This window comes from Terrapene carolina, unplaced genomic scaffold (genome assembly GCF_002925995.2).
Source record: "Terrapene carolina triunguis isolate 2854851 unplaced genomic scaffold, T_m_triunguis-2.0 Scaffold33715, whole genome shotgun sequence".
Taxonomy (NCBI): Eukaryota; Metazoa; Chordata; order Testudines; family Emydidae; genus Terrapene; species Terrapene triunguis.
In genome coordinates, this window is record NW_020698066.1 from 3773434 (window position 1) to 3790220 (window position 16787).

Genomic DNA, 16787 nt, shown 5'->3' on the forward strand with positions numbered 1-16787 from the left:
CCCTAAGGATATATGGCCTTTCACACGCTCTAAATTACTTTGAAAATAGTTTTAACACACACACTCCAGAGACTGTGAGCCTCATACCAATTTACCCCTATTAACTACGTAGACTTCAATGAAGTTACTCCTTCTAGTATTTATAGCAGTGCTTCGTGAGATTGGGAACAGCCTTGTGAATCCAAAAGAAAAAAAAATCCAAACCCCCTATAAAACCTCTGATTTACCCAAATCCCCAGCATTTTGATGGAAATTCAAATCTGAGCAGACATGTTTCACAACTGTTAGTGTTTTACTAGGTCAGCCCTGATGTGAGGTGTTGGGTCTCGATTCATTCACCACTGGACAGCAGAAAAAGCCAAATGATTTTAGTGTTACAGAGATCAGACATTGTAAATTTTTACAGAATGAGACAGGAAAACTGACTAAGAATAATCAATATGAATTTCAGGAAGAAAAAAACCTTTAAAATCCTTTTAAAAGCTGAGTTGGTTTTAATACAGTGCTTGAATCCACCAAAAGCTGGCAGATTAGGGGATGAGCTGGCCTCATTGCCTTTAAAAATAAAACAAAACACTGGATTTTTCAGTGGTCTCTCCTCACCTGCTTCCTCCCTTCTCCCTCCCCCCTCCCACCTCCTCCTTTTTATTTCAATGTTCTCAGCATGTATGGACTTCCATCTCAGCAAGGTTTTTTTGTTTTGTTTTGTTTAGAGCATTCCATAAAGAGATCCTTAATTTCCCCTTGAGCCAGGGGTTTAAATTTATCTTCCCAAAATAGCTTTTTCATATCCCTGCTTTCTATGCAAGATTGTGAGCTTTACCACCCTGATATACAGCACTGATATTTAAAAAGCATTCAGTTTAATGTTTACAAAAGGAACCCCTTTCTTATACTCCACAGTACCTTTTGTGTGTGTTTGTTTTTAAACTATGGGAATAAATAATTGCTTTTTAGAGTGTAGACATGATTCATTTGCACCACTACCAGAAGAGTAAAAGCTTTTTTGTGATTATAGAAGAAAAACTGTGGTGTTTCTTAGTCAACATTTTCATGTGAAACACAGTCTTCCTCTCTTATTGTTACCTACAGGGGTCATTTATTGATTTAAGATTCATATAAAAAGACACAAGAGGGAATAAAACTGACTGAAGGGTTGAGGCAAAATTTATCACATTCTACTGAACTGCTATGCCTCCAAACACTTCTTTTTAATTAACTTCTCCCAAAGCTGCTGTGCTTTTACTTATTCATTAAAAATATTTCCTACCCTGTCCCTTTTTCATTCGTCAGAGAAAACTGCTGAGAGTCTCTCACTTCCTCTGTTCCTTCAGAGATAACATTCCAGAAAGCATGAAGTAGACTTCTGTCCTCTCACATTGTGCACTGGCCCAGTGGTAAACTTTTGGATCTTGTCCACACTACCAACAGAACTGTGCCAACAAAGGGCCCGATCCTGGAAAAATTGTACTCAGGTGAGTTGTCCTTATTCACAAGGATAGCTCAACCGAGGTAAAGCTCAGCATGATGAGACCCCAAATCATGTCTCAATAGAGTTGTTGCTAGCAAATATGTCACATTCATTCCCTAACCAATAAGGACTTCTTGTTCTTTGGAGAATTACGGGTACTCAAGCAATCCTATAGATCAGGGGTCGGCAACCTTTCAGAAGTGGTGTGCCGAGTCTTCATTTATTCACCCTAATTTAAGATTTCGCGTGCCAGGAATACATTTTAACGTTTTTAGATGGACTCTTTCTAAAAGTCTATAATATATAACTAAACTATTGTTGTATGTAAAGTAAATAAGGTTTTTAAAATGTTTAAGAAGCTTCATTTAAAATTAAATTAAAATACAGAGCCCCCCGGACCGGTGGCCAGGACCTGGGCAGTGTGAGTGCCACTGAAAATCAGCTCGCGTGCCGCCTTCAGCACATGTGCCGCAGGTTGCCTACCCTTGCTATAGATGAACCAACTATGGGTTCAGTCCCCAAACTCTTATGTTCAATGGGAAATTGGGATACAGAGGAAATCTAGATCAGGTATAAGAGGCCTATAGTGTGGTTTCATGACAAGGTTTGCAGACAGACAATCCCTGTACACATTCATTAGGGAAGCCATACTAGAACCCTGTTAGCAACAACTGTGTTTAAATATGTTTGGAGCTAGCACAGTTCTGTTCCCAAGGTGAACAGGGCCTTAGTTTAAACCCAGTCTCTCAGGATATTCAGAAAGATTGAAACCAAGACCAAAGACAGCAGGAGTGCCTTTATCACCTCCGGAAAGGAATTAGCATATTCATATTTTCAACTTGAGAAACTGACTAATTTACACATTTGCTAACAAAGTGGTGCTTTCTGAGGGGCTTTTTTAACCTCCCCAATCTGCTGCCAGCTAAAATATCTGGGGACAAAGCCCACTGTGTAGGAACATTTCAGGAATTAAAGGGAGCTCTCTGTTTTACCGCTTACTTGGGCTATGTAAATGAAAACGAGGCAGGCCAGAGTACTGTCAGTGGGAGAACCAGCTTTTCTGTATGTGGCATTTTTAAAGATGAAAACCTAAAAATACTGTAGAACACATACCTGTCTGTATAGATAAGACAAATAAATAGATACATAGAGTGGTGGCACTTAAAGGGCAAGTTTGCAAGTAACTCATGGAAGGAATCTTTTCTGACTGAAGTCAGTTTCACAATTTACTTCAATGGAAGCAAAATTAGATCTTGAATAAGTATAGGCAATAAGACCACCTCAATATTTGCAGTATTCAAGATACTTCCTAAAGCAAGTTGAGGGAAGTACTTCATCTATATCTTAGGTGCAATTGGTTAGTTTTAAAGGATCACCAACATCTATACAATGCATTTTTAATTTTTCCCTTCAGATTCTAAGTCTAGCTTCAAAATTAAATTATATAGGAGTATCAGAGAAATGAGAGGAAGGGAAGGTAGAGCATCCATGTGAGTCCTGATTCAGGGATGGTTACTCTATAATTTCCTCTTTAACAGCATAGGGAAGTATTATGTCTGGAGTTAGAGACTTATTATGAATCTATCAGTATAGCATTGTAATCCTGGCTGCGGGAAAGAAGATTAATCTCCATTTTCCCCCGATTCCTCTGCAATGCTGAGAGGCAGATAGTGTTGATGCTGGTAATACCGTGTTAGCCAGAAATCAAGGTTTTATTTTTTGCACAAATAGAGCAAAAACCCATCATTGAAAAATTCTTTAGACTACATCCTCTTCTGGTACAAATCAGCATAGTTACCCCAAATCTCATGGAACTCTTCTGTATTTACATCAACTAATGATCTGCACCATCAAAGCACTATCAGAAACAGACACTCAACCCCAATTTTTAAAAAGACCTCAACTCCATTCCTCATTTCCCCCACACCAGTCATTGCAGCCAGCCTGTACAGCAATTATAGATCTGATTACTGGATCTGAGTGCACAGTCCACTAATTAGAAGTCTAAGTTTAAAAAATGCACCCACAATTATTCACACCCACAGAAAAATTGTAAGTGTAAAATCAGAAGCCATGTTTCAAAATCAGGTTTTCAGTTCTGTCATGGCCATTGTCCTTTATAAGCCCTATTTAATATTGATGGACATCCTTTGTGAGGAGTACAAGTCTGTATTTACCAACCATGGTATTGTTAGCAAGTGGCCATGGAAGGGCACAGATGAGATGGAGTTAATTACATATTTGCCAGTTTTATTGACTTCTAAGCAATTCATCGGTAAAAGATGTTAGAGCCCCTTGCTGGGAAAGACAGGTTTGAATAGAGAAGAGCCTTGTAGATTAGGCATGTACTGCAAAGAGGCGAGTACAAACCTCCTGTTTGAAAATGAGGAGTCCTGTTTCTGTCACAAGCAGCTGTTAGGAGTCGTAAATACACGCTCAGTGCGTTCATCAGAAACAGTTTCCTGAAACCTTCTAAGCTTGTCAAACTTCATGGGACAATACTCTTCAGAAATAACAGGCACCAGAGAGAACTGCTCATCTATTAAATACATGCTCAACAAGACAAGTGCTGTCTTGTGGGTGCCCATTGCAAAGGCAAGACAGCTTGCTTACTATTTAACCACCTGTGGATATTTATAATGGTGCAGCGCGAGCACACGTATCGGACAGACTAAAACTGCATGGAAATAATGGTAGGCTTCTGGTTATACCTTATAAAAGTCAGGAAATTCAGACCTGAGAATTCCATCCCTGACCTACCCTGTTGCACTTATCTATTCCCTGCCCTTGTGATACACTAACATACAACCAAGTAAATACCTCATCAGATCAATGAGGTTCAGAAGTCAAGGATAAACTACGACTGGTGTGCCCAGCTGCGGGTTGCAACTGGCAACTCACCGAAGACCTAACATCCTCACCTGAGTTACATTAATTGGAAATGATGGCAGGCAGCCCACAACTAACACAGAGGAACAGCGCACAGACAAGGTACGTTCATTGCTTTATCTTAATCAAAGATCAATATAGAGCAGCACCTGCAGGAACCTCAAGTCTCTGTGAACTGTTCCTCCAAAAGAAAGATGCCATTGGCCACAGGCTACTTTTTAGGGTTCCACTTAGCCCAGAGGCTCATAGTGTTCCCCTCACCACTTCCCCCATGCTTTAAAAAAATAAAAAAGAACATTCCCTTAAGCTCCCCCTGCACTCCCTTATCCGCCACGCTTTCCCAAGCATAGATCTTCAGATCTGTGGAGAGCTCTCTGTAGGTCCGGGAACTGCAGGGGTGATGCAACAGTGGTTGCTGACTTGCTTTTCCATGGGGGAAGGACAAGAGCCACATACAATGGACAATCTCTACATGTGGATCTTGGGATGAATGGGACTGTAGTTACTGCAAGTACCATTCATAAAGAAACCCAGAGCTGCTCACAGTTCAATTCACCTTTTTTCATTATGCCAGAGACTCAAAAATGTGTCTACTTCTGTGAAAAACACACTTTGCTGGGACACCCACTTTTTTGTTTTGTTTATTTTTTAAACAAAACTGGAAGAATTGTTTCTAGTGGAGATGAGTCCATTTTCAAGTGATGGTTGTTGGCACATCAGAAACATTATAACCATTTTGCCGATGCAGGCTTTAAAGGGGAAAATTTGAAATCTCTGAACTGCCATTTTGGAGGTGGAAAACAAGGTAAAAGGGCAAGCTTCTCAGGTGTGAAAATCCAGCAAGACAAAAACTGAATTTCATACAGCTCTGACAGTACTGCATCACAGGTAATAGCCTATTACCAGACTTTTTAAAACATGTATTAATAAACCAATGCACACAGGCTCTTTTCCAGCTGTGATATATCCAGCAAATGAATAGGTATTTAGGAAAGTTATAAAACAGTCATTGTTTACAATGTAGATCTCTAATCAGAGATATATTAACAGTTTTCCAGGTATAATTTATTGCCTCAATGAGGCAATTTTTTGCAGTCTTCTACCTGAGAGAGCATTATGGCTTCATTGACTCAATATTCCTTCATATTACACACATTTGCAGTGAGGAACCATTAGACTGTTAATATGTAGATGCCAATTAAAGAACCTTGAGAGAAGTGTTACTGCATATGCCCATTTCCAAATGTTAATGGTGAAGGGATTTAGACTGTACATGGACTAAAGACCAAATCCTCATGCCATTGCCTTGGCCTAGTAGCTGGGCTGAACATTTGGCAGATACTTAGGGATAAGGACAAGGAAACTTCTCTCACACCACACAGGAGAGTTCAGCATGCTGGCTGGCTCTTACATGCCCTTTGCTCATAGAGCAGAAGACCAAATAATTCAAACTGCAGTAACTTCCCTAATCCCAAACCCTCCCAACCTGCCCCTTAAACACTACCTCAGAGTTCTCCACACTTCCCTGGCAGTGCACACCCTGTGCACGCCTCTCACAAAGCCTGCCTATCTTGCACAGCAGAACTGCACTAAATGCGGTCCACAGGGACCCTCACCAGGGACAGGGTTTGCCTCTTATTTAAGTAGAGAATGTTCTAAGATACAGTGGTCTAAAAACAATTAATTTAAAATACAGTGTACTAGCCCCATGCCACCTTAGGCTTTGATCTTGTCAAAGCTAAGCAGGCTCAAATATGGTTAGTATTTAGCCAGACCTCCCAGGAAAATTTAGGTGGTGATTCAGCATGTTGGTCTGCCCACTGAGTCACTACTGAGTAAATACTCCATATGGTGTTAGGGGGTACTGTGTGGCTGCAGGTGCTGTCTTTCCAATGAGACTGAGCAGAAACTGAACCCTGAGCACCCGTGATCATTAGTGATCCCATGGCCCTTTTCATATGAGAAGTGTCATGATCAAATTCCCAATTTGGGTAATTACACTGTGCCAACCTAAAATTCCTGGGGCAGTTTCAACTGGCAGTATTCTGTTTCACATTCTGCCTTACTCTGTTTTGTAGAGTTTCTATGTCTATGAAAAAGCTCCAGCATTATAAGGCTGTCTGCATTCCAGACGTGGAAGAATGGATTCCTACATTTATCACAGCATATGGTTTATAAAGTGCTGTTCGATCTCTTGAGATGAAAGCCCTTGTATAGTTGTAAAATATATAAAATAGCCACATCTTTGCTTTGAAAATTACCCCCACACATATGGAAAAAACAAGAACACTTCTGGTGTGAAACAGTGTGTGCGCCAATTTTTTTTCCCATGCTAAACTCTCAAACATGACGAAATGGAAACACTTCTGAAGTCTTAATCAGAGTAACACAATTGGAAACCTGAAATGTATTGTCTTACAATGAGACACTTTACAGGAAAGCAAGGAAGGCTACCTTACAATACATTGTTTCCTACAGGAAGAGAGATCATGAAACTCACAAGATAAAAGTGTTTTTTTGTGGATGCACAGTATATGGTACTTATGCACACACAAGGCGAGTATAATAGCAGAGTGCACATAACATACATAACACAGCGTGATTCTGATCATTGTGCATCTGGGATAACTCCTTTGAAGTCAATGCAGGTATCCAGTTTGCAAGGGTGTAAAATGAGATTAGATTCTGTCTGTCAGACTTCTATTGAACAACAATGCTATGGAAGATTTAGGCACAGATTTGAACATCGGGTGTAGTCTGAATCAGAATGCAGCTATTATTACATTTAGCCATAAATTCATGAACTAGTAATTATACAACATGGTGCAGAGACTTGAAAATGAGAGGTTTGGTTCTGTATAGCTGTTCTATTTGGAATGGTTATGAGACAGCTGTCATCTAGTTTGATTTAGCTTCTTCATAAAACAGGCTTTCTGGAGTGAAGCCTTGAGAGAAATACATATTCATGTACGACTTTTAAGCCATTAAAACTCTTACAGAAGTACTGGATGTTATTTATAAAATATGACATCATTGCACACACAAAATATTGCTAAAAAACAACTCAAATTTAACTTGGACTCTTAAGTTTTTAGTTGTTCGCCTACTTCATATATGTTTCTTTGGCCCTCTCCTCAGAGGGAAGAAATTTTATAATTCCAACATGTGAGGATGAAAAGAAAATCAGTTCTGAACATCTGGACAGATGCAGCTTATTATGGTAACTTTTTTTAGGCTTCATCAGAAACTGAGGAGCCAGTAAGTGGTATGCACTTTAATACATACAAGGAGGACGAAAGATCCTGCCTATATAACCATTCTGGATTGTCTAATTTTACTTCTGATCCATCACAGCATCTTTCTTTAGTGAACATACCTCTTCTGCGCTTAACACAGATGTATAAATTAATAAACACAATCTGACCTGCATGTATGAGTATTAATAAAAGAACATGGATTTCCTGCCATTATAACTGCTACTAGAAATGTTTTCAAACTGCGCCTTCTTCCCCATTTGTTTATATTAACCAGTGTAGTTCTGGGACTGGTGTACAAACAGCAAAAAGAATGTCTTCTTAATCTAGCTATGTTTATCAACAACCTTAAAAATACCTAGGCTTTGAATAAAGTGTAACTTTGTGTATACTGAAGCTATTCTACTACAGCAAGCAAAATAATTAATATCTTGGTAACTGTTATATTACAATGCCTCTTCTAATGACATTTCAGCACCCCCATTGGGAAACATTAGTTCTGTAGCAACCAGGTTCAGCGCATTTAAGGAAGCAAACTGTTCTTTTGTGATAAGTAAGTGCAAGTCACTGTATTTACAGAGAGCAGGTGTGGAAACTCTTGGGTTATTTTAAAAGGTACACAAAACAAATGAACTATAAAGTGTTACAATAATTATTTTACAACAATGGTAGTAAATAGAGAGAAGGAAGAGGGATAAGAAAGAGTATTACTTACAATCCTCGCAGACGAAGCCAGATTTTCTCGATTTGTTCCGGCTGTAGATATTTCAGAGAGTTGCTCTCAAATTCTTCAATTTCCTTAGTTGGTGACTCCATAACTGCAGGTTATCACTTTGGTTAAAGCTCAGAGTATGGACACCACCCCCCACATATGCACACACTCCACCTTTAACACTGACCAGGAGCAGCAAGCATTTTTACAAACACTTCCCCCACACACACATACACCTCTCCCTTCGATTAGAGGAAGTGTGTGTAGACAGCAAGAACTCCAGGTGTACACTGAGGGTAGCTGTGGCAATATGCCATGGTCCTGAGTCTGATGGAGGGGATTAGAGGCTGATCTCCAGATTGAAAGCCATCACAGATTTTTTACAATAAGCCAAGGATACAATCAGTAATGCCAGCTGAACGATCTTTAGCAAGGAGGGGCGGGGGAACCCTTGCTGACAATTGAGCTGTCTGATGAAAGACTGGGGAGTATTGGCAGTTGTACGGTTCCTGATTCTCTGCTTCCCTATTCGCTGGACCCTGTGTGTCCTCACTCCACTGTGCTGTGAAAGGCAGCCCTCATTCCCTCCAGTGCCGGTCCTCCCTCTCCTTCTCTTTCATTTCAGTCTCATCCCCTCCCTTGTTTTCTTCCATTTACCAGCAGCTCTGCTGACAGACAAGAAAACTGACAACTGAGGAAAAAGTCGTCTGTCAGCATAGCCCGGGCAATGTTTCTCGCTCTCGCTCTCTCTCACACACACACACACACACAGGCACGCAGAGAGAGAGCAGTCAGCTGGCGAAAGGTTGGCTGTAATGAAAGGGAATGAAAATTAAAGGAAGTAAATTGCACAACTCACTTCTGAGTGCAGCCAGCGGGCTTTCATGGGCAAGCAATAGGGAGAACACGCAGCAGGGCTTCAACTTGGGCAAAATTAATTGAAAATAAATAAATAAAGCCAGTGACCAAGGACCAAAACCAGAGGACAAGGGAAGTCCTTTGCTGAAGATATATCAAGTCCAGTGCAAACATTAATGATGAACATGTCTCCCCTCCAGCAATGTAAGCAACAAAAACTAGTACTGGTACATAAACAATACACCTCTACCCCGATATAATGCTGTCCTCGGGAGCCAAAAAGTCTTACCGCATTATAGGTGAAACCGCGTTATATCGAACTTGCTTTGATCTGCCGGAGTGTGCAGCCCCGCCCCCCTGGAGCACTGCTTTAACGCGTTATATCCGAATTTGTGTTATATCGGGTCGCGTTATATCGGGGTAGAGGTGTATTTATATGAACTAAAATAACCTTATCATAATCCAAATAGTAACTATTCTAACTTTCACCAAGAGAAGCAATATTAGCCAGTTCTGAAGTCTCCACCAATGTATCTATGTTTGCATTTTTCATTCTGTTTATTTGACATGTGCAGCTGGAGTAGGGTGAAAATTATTTTTAAAACTTTGCACAATCAGAGTCAGCATGTTCTGTCACATATTGCAGCCGCTATCTGTTGTCCTTTGAGAAACCAACCCTACAGTGGGTGAAAAAGCAACCTCTGAAAATCCGTTTGCTGACTATGCCTCTCTATTACAGCTGTACAAATCTATCAGTTACCCTAAGTAATTTGTGGCATGAAACATGATCTATTCACTAATGAGCCCAATTCTAAAAACTCTTGTTCGCATGAGTAGCCCTTCCTTGTCATGCAACTAGTTCCATTGTCTTCCATCAAACACCATCTGAGCAGAGTAACATTTCATTCCTGGGCCCATATCCTGTTATCTGATATGAAAGGACAGATTCTTACACCTATATGGAGTCCCATTGGAGTCAGTGGAATTCAGCATAGTTGTAGGGGTCTGTAGGGTGCATGATTCATGATATGAATTTGATTTGTTAAGCTATTAATTTTGCAAATTGCATACCCCACTTCTATATATTCAAGACTGCTTTTCATATTTAGGAATACTGAAGTAGAACATTCACTAAGGTAAAGGGCAGTTTTCTCCAGTTAAAAAAAAGTCAATAATTAAAAAGGTTTGAGATGAAACCACAAAATGTTTTTGTGGCAGCTGTAAGATCCAAATGAGAAATCCTTTCTGAGGCAAAAACCCCGCTGAAGTCAAACGAGGTTTTCACTATTAAGGGAATTGAGTATTAGAGTGAAAGGGAGTTGCAAGAACCATGATAAGAAGTAGTGAAGGAAGAGATGAGCATTTCGGCAGAGAAAGAATTAAAGCAAAGGTACCAACAGGCAATGGTACACAGACGTGATATGCAGATACCTGAGATGAGGGAGGAAAAGGACAATGTCGAGTGATGCCAGCTGTGGGGGGCAATGGAAGGTCTGAGACAAAAGACAGAGAGGAGCTGGGAATGTGTTCGAGGATGCGGCTCTTGCCAAAGAGAAAAACTTCTGCATTTGAGACATGTAGCTGAAGGAAGTTGAGACTAAAGGCACAAGCTTATCTGCTTGACACAGAGGTGGTGAGCAGGAAAGCATCACTGAAGATGCAGCAGCTGGTAAAGTGGCTTCCTGCCCCCATTTGATTTAGTGCAGTAGCATGTAACTTGAGATCAGGGGGCACAACTCAGTTAAAGTAAATAAAGCTACTAGCAGGAAGATCTAGCATTCTCTGCTTGTATTTTCCCTCCTTGGTTAGTGTTTTGTACAGAAGTTCAAGTACGGAAGAATCCTAAGAAAAATAGACCCTACATGATTATAAAACAAAGAATATTTTTTCTGTACATACATTAAAAAAAAATCACCTAAATATAATGTGGTAGCTTATCCTTTCTCCCCCTGTAATATGAAAATATAAAGCTACTAATCAAGTGCAGCACTGAATTGCAGTGAGCAGGGGACTGGAAGCCAGAATCCTTCGTTATTCTGGCAAACTTCCAATTCCATTAGGTTTCAGTACATTCTATCTATGTAGGTATTTATATCTCACAGCAAGTGATTAGCACTTCACACAATCAGACCCTCTGTATCCCTGGTCAAGTCACTTAACCTGTGTGTCTCAGCTTGCCCATCTGTATAATGGAATGAATAAGAGTTAACCATTAAATACAAAGCTTGTGCAAAGTGAAATACTTTTCCACAAAAAGAGTATAATTGCATTTTTTTTTATTTTTTTTTAAACACAGAGGAGGAAATAATTAAAACAAAATCCTGCTAGCCACAGAAATGCTCCAGGGGATGGGAGGTGGAACCTTTTCTACTATTAATCTAAAGCAGTTGTGCACAAATTGCAATCCATAGATAACTGGTGGTCTGTGGAGCAATTGCTGGTGAGCTGAACAGGCTAGCTGGTTAAATTATGCAGGCTCTTCATGTTTCGTGATGTTAAATTGTATCAGCAACACCTAAAGATACATTAAATGTTTTTTCCTATTACTACTTCAGCAACTGTTGTAGTTGCCACAGGGATGTTATGCCACTGTGAATGGGAGGGAAAGCTTCCACAAGAAAATCTTACCCTGCAGTGTGAACTTTTATTAGCAGTAATCTTGTAATTGTGGTGCATGGAAGAGCACCTTCCATCTGTGAGGCTTCTGTATGCTCAGCCAGCAATTAGGTGCTCCAGGGCTGCAGCCTGCAACCCTGGAGGACTCCGATGTAGGCTTTTGGGATATCATGAAACTTGCATAAACAGCAAATCATGCCAAGATATTAGGTGGCTAGGGGTGCAAGGAAACTCTTCTAAAGAGCCGAGAGGAAAGAAAAGGGTGGTTTATATTGGACGTCTTACCACGAGACGGAAAACAGTGAAATGGAAAGTGAAAATATTTATTTATTTACAGAGTTTCAGTTCTCAGGGTGCAAGCATGATTGTGAAGCATTAGGAACCTTCAGTTCTAACCTTTCTGCACTTTAGCATTCATTCAGGTTTGAACTGTCTATGTCCAAGCCCCAATCTTATGTCAACAACGAGCTGTCCATGATCCACAAGGTCTCACAAGGGAGGCAGAAGGAAGTGGGGTTGAGATGGAACACACCTAGGGAAAACGTAGGTGTTGCAGGAAGCAGTAGTGTTAATAATTCCACAGGTGGCTCGCTTTTCTCTAAGACAGTACTGGCCAACATACTTATATGCTGTTGGAGGCACTGTTTTTCAGAGGAGACATAAAACTGAGGTTTAACCTCTTGACGTTATTCAAAATCTCATGGCAATTTTCCTCAAGAGTAGAGGTATTAACGCTGGGGTCGTGGGCAAAATCTATCTAAACTCTTCCTGCAGTTTCCCTTAGATATAATAATCTTCTTCACTTCTGTTTTAAAGAGTTGCTATGCACTATTAAATAGCTGTTGTGTCAAAAGGGAAGCTGCATTTCAGTGGTGGGTGGTATAATTACTATATAAAATATCTGTCTGTTTATAAATCACTTGGGGAAACTTCAGAGCACACTTAACTGAAAGATATTATTACAACTACTTGCGCTTAAGTTTGGTGCTTCTTTCTTGCTTGCTTTCTTAAGTAAGCTGTTACCCTGTCAAATTGCACCATATAAATAGCATATGCTTAGCTTTGTAGGAAATTCCAAGACAATGATTATGGCTGTAAACATTATCAACCTTTTCTAAAAAAATCCAACATTAACATATCCTCTAACCTGCTTTATCTTCATACTGATATACAGTGTCCAGGAGTAATGTCCAGCTGAATGATGCTTATGGGCTGAGTAAAGGGGAAGCTTTCTTTAGCTCGCTGAGGCAAGATGGTGCATGAGACGTAAGCGGGTCCAAGTTCCATGCCAGGGTCCATGGCAGCATGTAAGTTGCAAAAACACAGCAAGTAATTCTCCATCTTGTGGCTGAACACCAACGGGTTACGTTCATGTGGAGCGTCTGACCACCATTTGGAAGATACAGCAAAAATCGACCTACTGGTGTTTCTTACTCACCTTCAGAAAGGATTAGTGCTCAGTCAAGTAAACCTCATGTGAACTCTGAAGTACACTACATGACAAATTTTCAGCAAGGCTTTGGAGGGTGCATATTATGGGTCCTAACAGTTGGGTGTGCACCGCAGTGCACTTCTATGGTGGCTGCAATACTGCACAGGCTCCAAACAACTATGCTGTACCTGTGCACACACATGCAGTCACTCCGGAGAGCGTGACATTCAGCATGAGGACTCAAAGCGATTCAGTACATTTGCTTCAGCCTCTGAACAAGGTACATGACACGTGAACAGAATTACTTGCACGTGATTCAGCCTCTATCACTGGGGGGAAAAGAAACAATCTTCACAGAAATTGTAAACATTGTTGAAAGTAAAAAATTGAAATGATAGTTCAGATATCTAAGGTACAGTTTAATCAAGAAGATCATGGCTAGCAGATGTCTGATGAACTGTCTCTCATTAAATGAAGCCTGATTAAAGTTATCCAGTTACAGCAGTGTGAATGGATGCTGATGTCAGTGGATTTACACAGGTATAATGCAGGCCCATGGTCTCAAATCTCTACTGTAATTCCAAATTCTATGAGTTTATTAAAACTAGATGAATTTACCAAAACCATTCCTGCATCTAATGCAAAAACTATCCTGTTAACTATCCTGCACTGACATCAGAACCCATGGGATTATAACCCCTGTGAAAGATGAGCTTTAAGAAAAGGTCAATTCCATTCTGTCATGTAAGGAGACAGCAAAATACTCAAGCTACAGTACCACCATCTCTTTCATAGCCCATGAGACTTTATAAAGATGTGCAGCAAAAAACAAATATGTAACAAGTAGAGCTAGTTGAAAAAATATTTCTCTCACGGCAGAAAATTTCAGCTTTTCAGCAAAAAAATCAAAAGCCAAAAATTTTTGACCAAAAAAATGCTTTCCAAAAACTGAAACTTTTGATTCAGAAATGCTACTCTGGTGCCTCCTGGGAATTGTAGTTCAAGTACCTCGTGCCTTCATTCTCCTCTATGAGCTAGGCACCGTGGCCAGACTACATCTCCCATGATACACCATTGTTTCCTCTCTATATGAGGCACTGTGATGCATCATGAGAGTTCCGAGTGCAGTGCCATCATGGGAAATGACAACCAGCCGGGGAACCTCGCACATAGGAATGGGAGCATGAGCAACCTGAACTACAATATTTCTGAATCAGAATTTTCAGTTGTCAGGTGTTCTGGTGATTTTGTTTGTTTGTTTGTTTGTTTTTTAATGAAAAGTCCAAATCTTCAGCAGAACGCAGATGCTTGTGAAAAATCGTGTTTAATAAAACTCAATTTATGGCCAAAAGTCAGTTTTGATGAAAATTTTCAAACAACCCTAGCAACAGGTTGTCTGTCAAATTCCATTGAGTAGTAGTTTCATGAAGGCTGGTCTGCTTTGACGTCTGACCTGGCTGAGCCTCACTTGCTCAACTCCATTGGAACCAGATTTAGAAGTCTCTGCTCTGATCCTTCTTCATCCCCATAACTACTGTGATACTCATCAAAACTAAAAGTTTCCAGGAAGATGACACTTATATTGTTATTATAAGCTCACATCACTGCATCAACTCCATGAGGATCTTCATAAATGAAGATTCAGATTCATTCACAGTAATGGCACTTTGATGCATTACAAAAAGCACTGTCAATCTGAAGAGCACTTTGAAAAACCTATTTTAGGGAGGCTTAAAAATTATTTTACTATGCATGGAAGTAGAAGGAAGCAGGGATGACAGAGAGCTGATGGCTAGGGAAAAGGGACCTTTACAAAATCCTCAGACAATAAAAAGTGAGTGGAGCCTGATGGTTGGAATTGGTGCTATGAAGCATCATTACAGTAAGTAGGTGAAATTCAAGGGGTAAACAAATGGAATTAATTAAATAAACTTGCATGTCATTAGAAAGGAGAGTTAAATAAAAAAAAAACTCCCTGAGCTTTAGCTTATTTTTTTTTCCTAAGCAAACACTTTATGAAGTTCCAGTCAAACTATTTTCTGAGGCTCTGAAATATTTGGACAACTTTCTTGCAATATTTCCAGCTGGAAGCAGAAGAGCTAGAAATCCTCTGTCTCATGAAACAGACTGTTCTCACAGACTTTTCAGACAGAAGAGTTGGATAAATATCTGAACTTATCCAAAATGAAGTCCAGCTCAGACTGTTCAAGGTTCACTTACCACTAATTATATTAACTGAGAAGTGGGGGTGGGGATGTCCTTGCCCGTTTGCATGTTACCAGTATATCCAAATCACTCATCATTACCCAGACTAATGCTGCCCCCTACACCAGAAATGTACTCTGCTTGATCCTATGTTTGTTAAACAAATAACAAAATAATAATAATTAAAATTGTATCTTTGTTAAACTAAATAGATTGAGCTCCTTGAGTCTATCACTATGAGGCATGTTTTCTGACCCTTTCATTATTCTTGTGGCTCTTCTCTGGCCCCTCTCCAGTTTAACACCCTTCTTGAATTGCAGACACCAGAATGGGACACAGTATTCCAGCAGCGGTCACACCAGTTCCAAATACAGAGGTAAAATAACCTATTTACTCGTACTCGAGATTCCCCAGTTTATGTATCCCAGGATCACATTAGCTCTTTTGGCCACTGTACTACACTAGGAGCTCATGCTCAGCTGATTATCCACCACAAACCCCAAATCTTTTTCAGAGTCGCTGCTTCCCAGAATTGAGTCCCCCATCCTGAAAGTATGGCCTATGTTCTTTGCTCCTAGAGGTATACATTTACGTTCAGCCACATTAAAATGCATATTGTTTGCTTGCACCCAGTTTACCAAGCAATCCTGATTGTTCTGAATCAGTGACCAGTCCTCTTCATTATTTACCACGCCCCCAATTTGTGTGTTCACTTCAAACTTTTTTAGTGATGATTTTAGGTTTTCTTCCAGGTCATTAATAAAAATGTTAAATAGTGTAGGGACAGGAACCAATCCCTGCAAGACCCTACAAGGAACACACCTGTTCGATGATGATTCCACATTTACAGTTACATTTTGAGAGCTCTCAGTTGGCCAGCTTTAATCCATTTTAATACATCCCACTTGTCAGTCATCAGTATATGCTAGAAAAAGAGTATGAAAATCATTTCTAAACCAGACCTCAATCTTCACCTTGCCTCATTCCCTGTACAGCAGACAGCATCCCGCACGGGCCTCTCTCATTCCCAGCTCACCTTACAATATGTATCGAGTAAGGCTGTGGAAAACCAAATTATGAGATACTTTTTATTGTATTACCCGAGAAATTTCATGTGGTCATGTAATTCAAGATTGTACACACTTGCAAAGTCAAAATTAATGCTAAGCATCCCGTGCTGCTGTTTCCTGACCACAGTGATTAACTGTGCAACTTTAACTTTCTCCCAGTATAGCTTTTTATTGTTTTTTCTCATTATAATTAAGTAGCTCTATTTTATACAGGAAGAAACCCAGCAGCTAACCATGTAGCTGTGGAAGGCCCAAAATGCAGCAGATAAAGGAAGTTACT

At 40.0% G+C, this 16787-nt stretch overlaps 1 protein-coding gene across 2 annotated transcripts in view; it reads right to left on the minus strand.

The window, feature by feature from the left end:
* LOC112104949 (calcium/calmodulin-dependent 3',5'-cyclic nucleotide phosphodiesterase 1C) overlaps positions 1-16787 on the minus strand; it is a 429477-nt gene that overhangs the window by 263258 nt on the left and 149432 nt on the right. Inside the window, exon 1 of one of the 2 annotated variants that reach the window (XM_024197558.2) lies at positions 8330-8476. The exons of the other annotated variant lie outside the window; for it this stretch is intronic. Within the exon in view, the coding sequence (XP_024053326.1) occupies positions 8330-8430 (101 nt within the window). The 5' untranslated portion in view covers positions 8431-8476. Of the gene's footprint in view, positions 1-8329; positions 8477-16787 lie in introns of those variants that run through there. 2 annotated transcript variants of the gene reach the window in all.